We start from the raw sequence: 15887 nt of genomic DNA on the forward strand, positions 1-15887 counted from the left end.
TTCCCCAGCCATAACAGAGGTCTGTTCCCCAGCCATAACAGAGGTCTGGTCCCCAGCCATAACAGAGGTCTGTTCCCCAGCCATAACAGAGGTCTGTTCTCCAGCCATAACAGAGGTCTGTTCCCCAGCCATAACAGAGGTCTGTTCCCCAGTCATAACAGAGGTCTGGTCCCTGGTCTCCAGCCATAACAGGGGTCTGGTCCCCAGCCATAACAGAGGTCTGTTCCCCAGCCATAACAGAGGTCTGTTCCCCGTTCCCCTAAATTCACTGAGCCATTCAACAATTCATCAGCATTCTGAAAAAAAACAGATTGCAAATACAACAGATACAACATAGCACTTTTATTAACAAGAGTTAGATACAATATCTAAATGACATCATCTGCAATATAAATCTATAGCTGTGGATTACATATGTTTAAAACAGAAGTTATTAGTTACATATTTACATAGGTTAAATGTGTGTCATCACAGTTTATCCCTGAGTGCAAATTAAACTTTTTTTGTCTGGGTCAGACCAGATGTAGAGTAGTGGTCTGGGTCAGACCAGATGTAGAGTAGTGGTCTGGGTCAGACCAGATGTAGAGTAGTGGTCTGGGTCAGACCAGATGTAGAGTAGTGGTCTGGGTCAGACCAGATGTAGAGTAGTGGTCTGGGTCAGACCAGATGTAGAGTAGTGGTCTGGGTCAGACCAGATGTAGAGTAGTGGTCTGGGTCAGACCAGATGTAGAGTAGTGGTCTGGGTCAGACCACATGTAGAGTAGTGGTCTGGGTCAGACCAGATGTAGAGTAGTGGTCTGGGTCAGACCAGATGTAGAGTAGGGGTCTGGGTCAGACCAGATGTAGAGCAGGTTAGATGAACGGCGTTGCAACAGGAAGCTGATCAGGCCATTCTTTGTTTCCCTTAGCTATGCAAGACAACATTACACACTTAACAGATCATGTTGAAACCTTGGCTTTTCCAGTTTTAGAACCCAGAGCATCGCACCGGTTCATTTTCTCTCCTGTCGCTCGTCACAGAAAGGGTATTTGTTTTTAAAACTTCCAGCTCTGGGCCTTCTAAAAGCCACCCCAGGGCAATCCTCACACCCAGAGGCAGGACTGACGGAGGTTTGTGGGACGGAAAGGTCTCCGTTTATGTAAGGTGACATTAAGATGGAGATAAAGTGCCCAATTACAGATCGACTTCCAGGCCCTAGGCAGTGTGTAACGCTGAACGAATTGCATATGTAACCATGGTTCAAGCCTCAGCAGAGTGCAAGGTGAAACTATGCCCATACTGCTAATACCTGTTTAATAGTTAAGGTATCTAAAATGGCTAGGGAATCGGGGTTAGGATGTGTTGGGAATCGGGGTTAGCGCATGAATGTGGGAGTTTCTTTTGTACTTTGTAGGCCATCATAACATTCAGCCTCACTCTACTGTAACCTTCTAACCAGAGGGAAGTCAGGAAACTGGACTGGTCATTCTGCCATTTTGGCTCCTTACATTCAGCCTCACTCTACTGTAACCTTCTAACCAGAGGGAAGTCAGGAAACTGGACTGGTCATTCTGCCATTTTGGCTCCTTACATTCAGCCTCACTCTACTGTAACCTTCTAACCAGAGGGAAGTCAGGAAACTGGACTGGTCATTCTGCCATTTTGGCTCCTTACATTCAGCCTCACTGTACTGTAACCTTCTAACCAGAGGGAAGTCAGGAAACTGGACTGGTCATTCTGCCATTTTGGCTCCTTACATTCAGCCTCACTGTACTGTAACCTTCTAACCAGAGGGAAGTCAGGAAACTGGACTGGTCATTCTGCCATTTTGGCTCCTTACATTCAGCCTCACTCTACTGTAACCTTCTAACCAGAGGGAAGTCAGGAAACTGGACTGGTCATTCTGCCATTTTGGCTCCTTACATTCAGCCTCACTCTACTGTAACCTTCTAACCAGAGGGAAGTCAGGAAACTGGACTGGTCATTCTGCCATTTTGGCTCCTTACATTCAGCCTCACTCTACTGTAACCTTCTAACCAGAGGGAAGTCAGGAAACTGGACTGGTCATTCTGCCATTTTGGCTCCTTACATTCAGCCTCACTGTACTGTAACCTTCTAACCAGAGGGAAGTCAGGAAACTGGACTGGTCATTCTGCCATTTTGGCTCCTTACATTCAGCCTCACTGTACTGTAACCTTCTAACCAGAGGGAAGTCAGGAAACTGGACTGGTCATTCTGCCATTTTGGCTCCTTACATTCAGCCTCACTGTACTGTAACCTTCTAACCAGAGGGAAGTCAGGAAACTGGACTGGTCATTCTGCCATTTTGGCTCCTTACATTCAGCCTCACTGTACTGTAACCTTCTAACCAGAGGGAAGTCAGGAAACTGGACTGGTCATTCTGCCATTTTGGCTCCTTACATTCAGCCTCACTCTACTGTAACCTTCTAACCAGAGGGAAGTCAGGAAACTGGACTGGTCATTCTGCCATTTTGGCTCCTTACATTCAGCCTCACTCTACTGTAACCTTCTAACCAGAGGGAAGTCAGGAAACTGGACCAGCCATTCTGCCATTTTGGCTCCTACTGGCCACACAGGGAAGTCTAGAAATGATCCGTTTATTTGGCCATTTTGGACCGTCGTCACATTCAGTTACATTACAAAAGGCCTCCTAGCCACACACAGACAAGTCTAACGTAAAGTGTAATTTGTGTGTCTACAATGAGCCTCTTCCCCAACAGTCTCATCACACACTATAACCTGACCACAGAGCAGAAGTGAAACTGACCTGTCCCATCACAACAACCTGGCACTTTAAAAAGCATGACAGAAAATATACTAATATAAATCTGAGTTATGTAGTACAGAAGGTAAGCTTCATTCCTGGGGAGTCTTTCAGAAGGAAATGAAATGAATACATGTTATATTAGTTGTAATCTACTGTTATTATAGGTGACCAATCCACGTGGCAGTTTTAAACTTTGACCCCAGCACGTTCTGTGTGCGCGTGTGTCCAAGTGGGATGTCCTTCGGGGCCAAAAAGCAGTCACACGGGCAGTGGTTGGACAGTCTTCCATCAGTGGGAGGAGTCAAAGTGTTGTTGACAGGGCATAGGGTCAAACTTCCTTACCATAGAGATTGGTAGAAGATGGGGAATGTTACACTGCATGGGTAACAATCACTGGACCCCAAACCCATTCTAATAGATGCAGTCAGCTGGCATACCTGTGTCTGTTGACCACAGAGAGATTCTATTGGTGCATTTAGTGGCAGTCAGCACTCTCATTGGTTGATAGTGCTTGAAGGCGGCTCATTGGTGTATTCAGTCGCTGGCAGAAAGATCTCACACATTGCTCTGTTGACCAAAGAGACTTTCTATTGGTGTGTTCAGTGGAGGGCTGTTGCTGGCATAAAGCTCACTCATTGGTGTGTCTGATTGAAGGCAGGTTACTGGTGTATTTAGTGGGTGGAGCCTGCAGTTCCAGCTCACTCATTGGTGTGTCTGATTGAAGGCAGGTCACTGGTGTATTTAATGGGTGGAGCCTACAGTTCCAGCTCACACATTGGTTTCCAGCCCCTGGAGGCGGTCCATCCTCTGCACGTTGCGCTCAATAGTGGCCTGGCACATGATTGGTTCAGCACATTCTGACAGGAACCAACCCCTCTCGCCATCACGGAGTCGCTCGCCCTCATACCAGCCTGAAAGAGAGACACATACCACTCTATATTCCTTTATTTATCCTTCAGAAAATCACTTCACAGGGCTGGAGAAAATAGTTTCCTCTTCAAAGCAGGAAGTGAGCTCTCAGCCCGCTGTTGGACTCTTTAATGACATCTGCTTGATGCTCTATTCTGTCTGTGTTAGGATGCCCTTTCACATAAAAGAGATGGTTGCCATGGAGACAATGGGAAATGACCTTTCACCTTAAGAGTGTAACTGTGTATACGCATCATCAAACACCTCTGGTCAGAAACTACACGGATACATCTCTTTCAATGATCCCCCAAGGAGGAGAAAAATAGACGGAGAGAGAGAGAGAGAGGTAAGAGAGAGAGAGAGGGGTAAGAGAGAGAGAGGGGTAAGAGAGAGAGAGGGTAAGAGAGAGAGAGAGAGAGAGGGGTAAGAGAGAGAGGTAAGAGAGAGAGAGGTGAGAGAGAGGGGTAAGAGAGAGAGAGCAAGAGAGAGAGAGGTAAGAGAGAGAGAGAGGTAAGAGAGAGAGAGAGAGAGGGGTAAGAGAGAGAGAGAGCAAGAGCAAGAGAGAGAGAGGGGTAAGAGAGAGAGGTAAGAGAGAGAGAGAGGTAAGAGAGAGAGAGAGGTAAGAGAGAGAGAGAGGGGTAAGAGAGAGAGGTAAGAGAGAGAGAGGTAAGAGAGAGAGGTAAGAGAGAGAGAGAGAGGGGTAAGAGAGAGAGGTAAGAGAGAGAGAGAGGTAAGAAGAGAGAGAGAGAGGGTAAGAGAGAGAGAGAGGGGTAAGAGAGAGAGAGAGGGGTAAGAGAGAGAGAGAGGTAAGAGAAGAGAGAGAGAGGGGTAAGAGAGAGAGGTAAGAGAGAGAGAGAGGTAAGAGAGAGAGAGAGAGAGGGTAAGAGAGAGAGGTAAGAGAGAGAGAGGGGTAAGAGAGAGAGAGAGAGAGGGGTAAGAGAGAGAGGTAAGAGAGAGAGAGAGGTAAGAGAGAGAGAGGGGTAAGAGAGAGAGGTAAGAGAGAGAGAGGTAAGAGAGAGAGGTAAGAGAGAGAGAGAGAGGGGTAAGAGAGAGAGGTAAGAGGAGAGAGGTAAGAGAGAGAGAGAGAGAGGGGTAAGAGAGAGAGAGAGGGGTAAGAGAGAGAGAGAGGGGTAAGAGAGAGAGAGAGGTAAGAGAGAGAGAGAGAGAGGGGTAAGAGAGAGAGGTAAGAGAGAGAGAGAGGTAAGAGAGAGAGAGAGGGGTAAGAGAGAGAGAGAGAGAGGGGTAAGAGAGAGAGGTAAGAGAGAGAGAGGGGTAAGAGAGAGAGAGAGAGAGGGGTAAGAGAGAGAGGTAAGAGAGAGAGAGGTGAGAGAGAGGGGTAAGAGAGAGAGAGCAAGAGAGAGAGAGGTAAGAGAGAGAGAGAGAGAGAGGTAAGAGAGAGAGAGAGGGGTAAGAGAGAGAGAGAGGGGTAAGAGAGAGAGAGCAAGAGCAAGAGAGAGAGTGGGGTAAGAGAGAGAGGTAAGAGAGAGAGAGAGGTAAGAGAGAGAGAGAGGTAAGAGAGAGAGAGGGGTAAGAGAGAGAGAGAGGGGTAAGAGAGAGAGGTAAGAGAGAGAGAGAGGTAAGAGAGAGAGAGAGAGAGAGAGGTAAGAGAGAGAGAGAGGTAAGAGAGAGAGAGAGAGAGGGGTAAGAGAGAGAGGGGTAAGAGAGAGAGGTAAGAGAGAGAGAGAGGTAAGAGAGAGAGAGAGGTAAGAGAGAGAAGAGAGAGAGAGGAGGGGTAAGAGAGAGAGAGAGGGGTAAGAGAGAGAGAGAGAGAGAGAGGGGTAAGAGAGAGAGGTAAGAGAGAGAGAGGGGTAAGAGAGAGAGAGAGAGAGGGGTAAGAGAGAGAGGTAAGAGAGAGAGAGAGGTAAGAGAGAGAGAGAGGGGTAAGAGAGAGAGAGAGGGGTAAGAGAGAGAGAGAGGGGTAAGAGAGAGAGGTAAGAGAGAGAGAGGGGTAAGAGAGAGAGAGAGAGGGGTAAGAGAGAGAGGTAAGAGAGAGAGAGATAAGAGAGAGAGAGAGGGGTAAGAGAGAGAGGTAAGAGAGAGAGAGAGAGAAGAGAGGGGTAAGAGAGAGAGGTAAGAGGGAGAGAGGGGTAAGAGAGAGAGAGGGGTAAGAGAGAGAGAGCAAGAGCAAGAGAGAGAGAGACAAACAGTGTAACGTACCATCCTCCACAGTCTGTGACACCAGGACCACGTCAGCCACCTGCAGTGACAGCTCATCAGGCTGCTTGGCTGTGTACGTCCTCGTCACCTCCACCTGCATGGCATCTGGGACAACACAAACACAACACAGAGTTTACACTCTAACCTTGGGCCAATACAGACACAACACAGAGTTTTACACTCTAACCCTGGGCCAATACAGACACAACACAGAGTTTTACACTCTAACCCTGGGCCAATACAGACACAACACAGAGTTTTTACACTCTAACCCTGGGCCAATACAGACACAACACAGAGTTTTACATTCTAACCCTTGGCCAATACAGACACAACACAGAGTTTACATTCTAACCCTGGGCCAATACAGACACAACACAGAGTTTTACACTCTAACCCTGGGCCAATACAGACACAACACAGAGTTTTACACTCTAACCCTGGGCCAATACAGACACAACACAGAGTTTTACACTCTAACCCTGGGCCAATACAGACACAACACAGAGTTTTACATTCTAACCCTTGGCCAATACAGACACAACACAGAGTTTACACTGGGAACAGCTGTTCCTGCAGACTTCCAGTCATTGTGCTAACACTAGTTAGCATTGGCTCACGAAAGTAGCTGTAACTTCCTTCATACTGGATGCAGATACATAAACATGGCATCAATGTGTTCATCTGACTCTGGGGAAGTAGATAAAGAACCTTATGGCCCAAAATCCAGAAGTATCCCTTTAAGGACTGATTTATACCTGGAATGAATGATCAGATGACAGAAAAGCAGCAGTACTCCAGACCTAGAGGCTTGGATGTGAATAGCCCTGTCCTACTGTAGACGCCCCCAGACCCCTCAAAGACAGACTGTCCTCTCTGCTACCCGCACGGCAAGCGGTACCGGAGCACCAAGTCTAGGACCAAAAGGCTTTTCAACAGCTTTTACCCCCAAGCCATAAGACTGCTGAACAGGTAACCAAATGGTTACCCGGACTATTTGCATTGTGTACCCCCTCCCCAACCCCTCTTTTACACTGCTGCTACTCTCTGTTTATCATATATGCATAGTCACTTAGACTAACTGGTGCCTGTATTTAGCCTCGTTACTGTTATTTTTCACTGTTGTTTTTATTTCTTTACTTATCTATTGTTCACCTAATACCTATTTTTGTTGGTAAGTAATAATTTCACTGTGAGGTCTACACCTGTTGTGTTCGGCGCACGTGACAAATAAACTTTGATTTGACACAGTGATTGGGAGACAGTTCTACTACTCCACCACCAAGTGGTGCTGTGTGTGTACATGTGAGTTCCACTGACCAGCCATGTTTGATAGTGCTGTCTGAGTGAAGTGTGTGTGTGGTGCTGAACTCACTGGTTCGGTCTTGGTTCTTCTCCTCATTGCTGCTCTGGCCCAGAGCACTGATCCAGCGAGCACGCTCATTCCTGTTGGACAGACAAACAACATCATTTTACAACACTTTTCAACACTTTTCAACACTTTTCCTCTTACATATTAATGAGTAATTTAGCACCATAACAACATAGAAAGTCATGTGGTCGACATGGAGGTTTATAATATCACTGCAGTCTTGCAGGAAAAAACACAACTTCAGTTTGCCTTTCCGCTAGCTGATCGTATCAACACACCTTGTTTCAGGAAACTAATATTTCAGTCATTAAGCAGACGATCACACCACGACCTCACAGCACCACACCACGACCCCCCAGCACCACACCACGACCTCACAGCACCACACCACGACCTCACAGCATCACACCACGACCTCACAGCACCACACCAAGACCTCACAGCACCACACCACGACCTCCGAGCATCACACCACGACCTCCGAGCATCACACCACGACCTCACAGCATCACACCACGACCTCACAGCATCACACCACGACCTCACAGCATCACACCACGACCTCACAGCACCACACCAAGACCTCACAGCACCACACCACGACCTCCGAGCATCACACCACGACCTCCGAGCATCACACCACGACCTCACAGCATCACACCACGACCTCACAGCACCACACCACGACCTCACAGCACCACACCACGACCTCACAGCATCACACCACGCCCTCACAGCATCACACCATGACCTCACAGCACCACACCATGACATCACAGCACCACACCACGACCTCACAGCACCACACCACGACCTCACAGCACCACACCACGACCTCACAGCATCACACCACAACCTCACAGCATCACACCACGACCTCACAGCATCACACCACGACCTCACAGCATCACACCACGACCACACAGCCTCGCAAACAACAACGACCACACAGCATCGCAAAAAACAACCACCTCACAGCATCAGACAACAACCACCTCACAGCATCAGACAACAACCACTTCACAGCATCAGACCACAACCACCTCACAGCATCGCAAACAACAACGACCACACACAGTTATCGCAAACCACAACGACCACACACAGCATCGCAAACAACAACGACCACCTCACAGCATCGCACACAACAACGACCACACAGCATCGCAAACAACAACCACCTCACAGCATCGCACACAACAATGACCACACAGCATCGCAAACAACAACCACCTCACAGCATCACAAACAACAACCACCTCACAGCATCAGACAACAACCACCTCACAGCATCAGACAACAACCACCTCACAGCATCAAACAACAACCACCTCACAGCATCAGACAACAACCACCTCACAGCATCAGACAACAACCACCTCACAGCATCAGACAACAACCACCTCACAGCATCAGACAACAACCACCTCACAGCATCAAACAACAACCACCTCACAGCATCAGACAACAACCACCTCACAGCATCAGACAACAACCACCTCACAGCATCAGACAACAACCACCTCACAGCATCAGACAACAACCACCTCACAGCATCAGACAACAACCACCTCACAGCATCAGACAACAACCACCTCACAGCATCAGACAACAACCACCTCACAGCATCAGACAACAACCACCTCACAGCATCAGACAACAACCACCTCACAGCATCAGACAACAACCACCTCACAGCATCAGACAACAACCACCTCACAGCATCAGACAACAACCACCTCACAGCATCAGACAACAACCACCTCACAGCATCAGACAACAACCACCTCACAGCATCAGACAACAACCACCTCACAGCATCAGACAACAACCACCTCACAGCATCAGACAACAACCACCTCACAGCATCAGACAACAACCACCTCACAGCATCAGACAACAACCACCTCACAGCATCAGACAACAACCACCTCACAGCATCAGACAACAACCACCTCACAGCATCAGACAACAACCACCTCACAGCATCAGACAACAACCACCTCACAGCATCAGACAACAACCACCTCACAGCATCAGACAACAACCACCTCACAGCATCAGACAACAACCACCTCACAGCATCAGACAACAACCACCTCACAGCATCAGACAACAACCACCTCACAGCATCAGACAACAACCACCTCACAGCATCGCAAAGCTAATAACAAAGTAGTGGACTGATGACACCCCTCTCATTATGTCCTTTGTTTCTGATTCAATTCACTTAGAATAAGATGACCAACAGTCAGTCATGGTTGTTGAAACACACAATACACAGAGAGGAAGTCAATACACCCACACTATACACAGACAGGAAGTCAATACACCCACACTATACATAGTCAGGAATCAATACACCCCACACTATACACAGACAGGAAGTCAATACACCCCACACTATCTACAGAGAGGAAGTCAATACACACCACACTATACACAGACAGGAAGTCAATACACCCCACACTATACACAGACAGGAAGTCAATACACCCCACACACAGAGAGGAAGTCAATACACCCCACACTATACACAAACAGGAAGTCAATACACCCCACACTATCCACAGACAGGAAGTCAATACACCACACACTATCCACAGACAGGAAGAAAACAGCTTTATTAATCCACAAAGGGAGAAATGTGCATGTTGTTATCCCTCTCTCATCCCCCTCTCCCTCCTTTCCTCGCAGTCCTCTCTCATCCCCATCTCCCTCCTTCCCTCCCAGCCCTCTCACCCCCTTCCCTCCCAGCCCTCTCACCCCCTTCCCTCCCACCCCCTTCCCTCCCAGTCCTCTCACCCCCTTCCCTCCCAGTCCTCTCACCCCCTTCCCTCCCAGTCATCTCCCGCCCCTCTCCCTCCCAGTCATCTCCCACCGCTCTCCCTCCCAGTCCTCTCACCCCCTTCCCTCCCAGTCCTCTCACCCCCTTCCCTCCCAGTCATCTCCCGCCCCTCTCCCTCCGAGCCCTCTCACGCCCCTCTCCCTCCCAGTCATCTCCCACCCCTCTCCCTCCCAGTCCTCTCACCCCCTTCCCTCCCAGTCATCTCCCGCCCCTCTCCCTCCGTCATCTCCCGCCCCTCTCCCTCCCAGTCCTCTCCCTCCCAGTCCTCTCCCTCCCAGTCCTCTCCCACCCCTCTCCCTCCGAGTCCTCTCACCCCCTTCCCTCCCAGTCATCTCCCGCCCCTCTCCCTCCCAGGGCTCTCACCCCCTTCCCTCCCAGTCATGTCCTGCCCCTCTCCCTCCCAGTCCTCTCACCCCCTTCCCTCCCAGTCCTCTCCCGCCCACTTCCCTCCCAGTCATCTCCCGCCCCTCTCCCTCCCAGTCCTCTCACCCCCTTCCCTCCCAGTCCTCTCACCCCCTTCCCTCCAAGTCCTCTCCCGCCCCCTTCCCTCCCAGTCATCTCCCGCCCCTCTCCCTCCCAGTCCTCTCACCCCCTTACCTCCCAGTCCTCTCACCCCCTTCCCTCCCAGTCCTCTCACCCCCTTCCCTCCCAGTCCTCTCCCGCCCCTCTCCCTCCCAGTCCTCTCACCCCCTTCCCTCCCAGTCCTCTCCCGCCCCTCTCCCTCCCAGTCCTTGTCCGTGAGAGAGAGAGAGGGAGAACAGAGGTGTTTTGATTCAGTTGAACAGGGACAGAGGCTAATTCACAGGAAAGGAACAGAGTAGCTTTTGGTTTGTGTCTCTGATGAATGTGAGGAGGGACACAGGTCAGGTTTCACCAGGTAACTCTACCTGTCACCTCACCTGCCCACACCAAGGAGGGAAAGAAAAGACAGATTTAGAGAAAGGAAGAAAGAATGAAAGAAAGAGCCGGAAAAAAGGTAGAATATAGTGATTCATAGAGAAAGAGTGAGCTAGATTGACGGATGGAGAGAAAAAGCCTGTGTGGGATGAAACATAACGGGAGGGAGATGGGATAGAGGGGTACAGTCTCTGTCTCGCCCCTTCACAGTCAGCCAGGACCAGTCTCTGTCTCGCCCCTTCACAGTCAGCCAGGACCAGTCTCTGTCTCACCCCTTCACAGCCAGCCAGGACCAGTCTCTGTCTCACCCCTTCACAGTCAGCCAGGACCAGTCTCACCCCTTCACAGTCAGCCAGGACCAGTCTCACCCCTTCACAGTCAGCCAGGACCAGTCTCGCCTCTTCACAGCCAGCCAAGACCAGTCTGTCTCACCCCTGCACCCTGCACAGTCAGCCAGGACCAGTCTCTGTCTCACCCCTTCACCCTGCACAGTCAGCCAGGACCAGTCTCTGTCTCACCCCTTCACAGTCAGGGGTGTAGGGAAAAGGGTGCACTTTGGGTTGCACACACAGACTCAGAGATACTGACCCAGAACCCACCACAGGTCAGACCAGGCAGAGTGAATGGAGTCTGTATGGAGAATCTGAACAAAGAGCTCCATGAATCAGACTTCCATCATTCCATTATTCTGTTTCCCATTCCAGTTCTGTTCCAGCTTAATCCGGGAATCACCCCCTCCCCAAAAAACTGTCCAGGACAGCAATTTCATGTCTCAACATTCTATAAATCTGCTCATATAGCCTGAATAATCATTCACAATTAATGTAACTCAATAGTTGGTAAAAACGGTGTAATTAATAGACTATTTCCCTTGCAGTTTTAACGCCTCTCTAAAAAATGGTGTTCAAATGCAGAATGTAAGGGTCGTCTCTACCGTTATCACCTTGGTGAGATCACCTGTTACGTAGGGGTCGTCTCTACCGTTATCACCCTGGTGAGGTCACCTGTTACGTAGCGATCACCTGCTACGTAGGGGTAGTCTCTACCATTATCACCCTGGTGAGGTCACCTGTTACGTAGTGGTCGTCTCTACTGTTATCACCCTGGTGAGGTCACATGTTACGTAGGGGTCGTCTCTACCGTTATCACCCTGGTGAGGTCACCTGTTACCTAGGGGTCGTCTCTACCGTTATCACCCTGGTGAGATCACCTGTTACGTAGGGGTCGTCTCTACCGTTATCACCCTGGTGAGGTCACCTGTTACCTAGGGGTCGTCTCTACCGTTATCACCCTGGTGAGGTCACCTGTTACGTAGGGGTCGTCTCTACCGTTATCACCCTGGTGAGGTCACCTGTTACGTAGGGGTCGTCTCTACCGTTATCACCCTGGTGAGGTCACCTGTTACGCAGGGGTCGTCTCTACCGTTATCACCCTGGTGAGGTCACCTGTTACGTAGGGTTAGTCTCTACCGTTATCACCCTGGTGAGGTCACCTGTTACGTAGCGGTCACCTGTTATGTAGCGGTCGTCTCTACCGTTATCACCCTGGTGAGATCACCTGCTACGTAGAGGTAGTCTCTACCGTTATCACCCTGGTGAGGTCACCTGCTACGTAGAGGTAGTCTCTACTGTTATCACCCTGGTGAGGTCACCTGTTACGTAGAGGTCATCTCTACCGTTATCACCCTGGTGAGGTTACCTGCTACGTAGAGGTAGTCTCTACCGTTATCACCCTGGTGAGGTCACCTGTTACGTAGGGTTAGTCTCTACCGTTATCACCCTGGTGAGGTCACCTGTTATGTAGTGGTCGTCTCTACCGTTATCACCCTGGTGAGATCACCTGCTACGTAGGGTTAGTCTCTACCGTTATCACCCTGGTGAGGTCACCTGTTACGTAGGGTTAGTCTCTACCGTTATCACTCTGGTGAGGTCACCTGTTACGTAGGGTTAGTCTCTACCGTTATCACCCTGGTGAGGTCACCTGTTACGTAGCGGTCATCTCTACCGTTATCACCCTGGTGAGGTCACCTGTTACGTAGCGATCGTCTCTACCGTTATCACCCTGGTGAGGTCACCTGTTACGTAGGGGTCGTCTCTACCGTTATCACCCTGGTGAGGTCACCTGTTACGTAGCGGTCATCTCTACCGTTATCACCCTGGTGAGGTCACCTGTTACGTAGGGTTGGTCTCTACCGTTATCACCCTGGTGAGGTCACCTGTTACGTAGCGGTCGTCTCTACCGTTATCACCCTGGTGAGATCACCTGCTACGTAGGGTTAGTCTCTACCGTTATCACCCTGGTGAGGTCACCTGTTACGTAGGGTTAGTCTCTACCGTTATCACCCTGGTGAGGTCACCTGTTATGTAGCGGTCACCTGTTATGTAGCGGTTGTCTCTACCGTTATCACCCTGGTGAGGTCACCTGCTACGTAGAGGTAGGCTCTACTGTTATCACCCTGGTGAGGTCACCTGCTATGTAGAGGTAGTCTCTACTGTTATCACCCTGGTGAGGTCACCTGTTGCATAGCGGTCACCTGTTATGTAGAGGTCAGTCTCTACCGTTATCACCCTGGTGAGGTCACCTGTACTAAAGCCATCTTGGTCAGCCGCTAAACCACATACTGTGTCCTGTGGTCCGTGCCCTGTGGTCCGTGTCTTGTGGTCCTGTGGTCTGTGTCCTGTGGTCTGTGTCCTGTGGTCCTGTGGTCCGTGTCCTGTGGTCCGTGTCCTGTGGTCCTGTGGTCTGTGTCCTGTGGTCCTGTGGTCCGTGTCCTGTGGTCCGTGGTCCGTGTCCTGTGGTCCTGTGGTCTGTGTCCTGTGATCCGTGTCCTGTAGTCCTGTGATCCGTGTCCTGTGGTCCTGTGGTCCGTGTCCTGTGGTCCTGTGGTCCGTGTCCTGTGGTCCGTGTCCTGTGGTCCTGTGGTCCGTGTCCTGTGGTCCTGTGGTCCGTGTCCTGTGGTCCTGTGGTCCTGTGATCCGTGTCCTGTGGTCCTGTGGTCCGTGTCCTGTGGTCCATGTCCTGTGGTCCTGTGGTCCGTGTCCTGTGGTCCGTGTCCCGTGGTCCTGTGGTCCGTGTCCTGTGGTCCTGTGGTCCGTGTCCTGTGTTCCTGTGATCCGTGTCCTGTGGTCCGTGTCCTGTGGTCCTGTGGTCCGTGTCCTGTGGTCCGTGTCCTGTGGTCCTGTGGTCCGTGTCCTGTGGTCCGTGTCCTGTGGTCCGTGTCCTGTGTTCCTGTGATCCATGTCCTGTGTTCCTGTGATCCATGTCCTGTGGTCCTGTGGTCCGTGTCCTGTGGTCCGTGTCCTGTGTTCCTGTGATCCATGTCCTGTGTTCCTGTGATCCATGTCCTGTGGTCCTGTGGTCCGTGTCCTGTGGTCCGTGTCCTGTGGTCCGTGTCCTGTGTTCCTGTGATCCGTGTCCTGTGTCCTGGTCCTGTGGTCCGTGTCCTGTGGTCCTGTGGTCCGTGTCCTGTGGTCCGTGTCCTGTGGTCCTGTGGTCCGTGTCCTGTGGTCCGTGTCCTGTGGTCCGTGTCCTGTGGTCCGTGTCTTGTGGTCCGTGTCCTGTGGTCCTGTGGTCCGTGTCCTGTGGTCCGTGTCCTGTGGTCCTGTGGTCCGTGTCCTGTGGTCCTGTGGTCCGTGTCCTGTGGTCCTGTGGTCCGTGTCCTGTGGTCCTGTGGTCCTGTGGTCCGTGTCCTGTGGTCCGTGTCCTGTGGTCCGTGGCCTGTGGTCCTGTGGTCATTTCCCTGTCGGAGGCTCAATAGCACCACAACTATCATTCAGGACATTCTCCACGGTCCCAGGTGGTCGATGTGACCACAAATACACTCTTATCTATCTGGGTCACAGTGAATGTAAACTGTGATGGTGTGTTAACTCAGGTTCAGGGACTGAGGGAGATACACAGGGTTGGTTCCCTGGTTGCCCTCAGGAGAACCTGTACTGAGTCATGACACACTGGAGGACAGGAGAGAAGACACACCGGTGTGTGTCTCTGAGTGACTGAATGTTTGTGAGGCTGTCTGAGTCTAAGGGAGACATGTGGGAATGACATCTGTTCACTGCTGGTCTTGGCAGTTGGACGCACACACACACACACACACACACACACACACACGTCGTGCAGCGTTCCCACCATAAAACATGCCAGCTGAGGTATCAGGACGATTAATACACACTCTCGTTTATTAGTAAAGGCACCAACACACACACACACAGGGCTCCCGAGTATCGCAGCTGTGCAAGGGGCGTCACTACAGTCACTGGTTTGAATCCAGGTTGCATCACATCCGGCTGTAATTGGGAGTACCATAGGGCGGAACACAATTGGTCTAGCGTCGTCTGGGTTTGGCCGGGGGGGAGGCCGTCGTCTGGGTTTGGCCAGGGGGGAGGCCGTCGTCTGGGTTTGGCCAGGGGGGAGGCAGTCGTCTGGGTTTGGCCAGGGGGGAGGCCGTCGTCTGGGTTTGGCCGGGGGGAGGCCGTCGTCTGGGTTTGGACGGGGGGAGGTCGTCGTCTGGGTTTGGCCGGGGGGGGGGGGGGGGGGGGCGTCGTCTGGGTTTGGCCGGGGGGGAGGCAGTCGTCTGGGTTGGCCGGGGGGAGGCCGTCGTCTGGGTTTGGCCGGGGGGATGCCGTCGTCTGGGTTTGGCCGGGGGGGGGGGGGGGCCGTCGTCTGGGTTTGGCCGGGGGGATGCCGTCGTCTGGGTTTGGCCGGGGGATGCCGTCGTCTGGGTTTGGCCGGGGGGAGGCCGTCGTCTGGGTTTGGTCGTCATTGTAAATAAGATTTACTTCTTTACTGACTTGCCTAGTTAAAACAAGGTTAAATTTATGAATAAATTCCTGTTGGAACACACACAGGTATCATATGTGTGCACCATGATTTAATGTGTGGAAAGGGATGCACAGACCCTCAAGCTCTCTCTGTGTGTGGTTGAGGCTGACACACA

At 51.1% G+C, this 15887-nt stretch overlaps 1 protein-coding gene across 1 annotated transcript in view; it reads right to left on the minus strand.

Annotated features, from left to right (window-relative positions):
• Positions 1-327: 327 nt before the first annotated feature.
• The window catches only part of LOC109882119 (rho guanine nucleotide exchange factor 26), a 65164-nt gene continuing 49604 nt past the window's right edge, over positions 328-15887 (minus strand). Inside the window, exons 9-13 of the mRNA XM_031791451.1 lie at positions 13453-14676; positions 10949-10953; positions 7210-7280; positions 5835-5939; positions 328-3679 (exon numbers count right to left, since the gene is read on the minus strand). Of these exons, the coding sequence (XP_031647311.1) occupies positions 3537-3679; positions 5835-5939; positions 7210-7280; positions 10949-10953; positions 13453-14676 (1548 nt within the window). The 3' untranslated portion in view covers positions 328-3536. The remainder of the gene's footprint in view (positions 3680-5834; positions 5940-7209; positions 7281-10948; positions 10954-13452; positions 14677-15887) is intronic.

This window comes from Oncorhynchus kisutch, linkage group LG15 (genome assembly GCF_002021735.2).
Source record: "Oncorhynchus kisutch isolate 150728-3 linkage group LG15, Okis_V2, whole genome shotgun sequence".
NCBI lineage: Eukaryota > Metazoa > Chordata > Actinopteri > Salmoniformes > Salmonidae > Oncorhynchus > Oncorhynchus kisutch.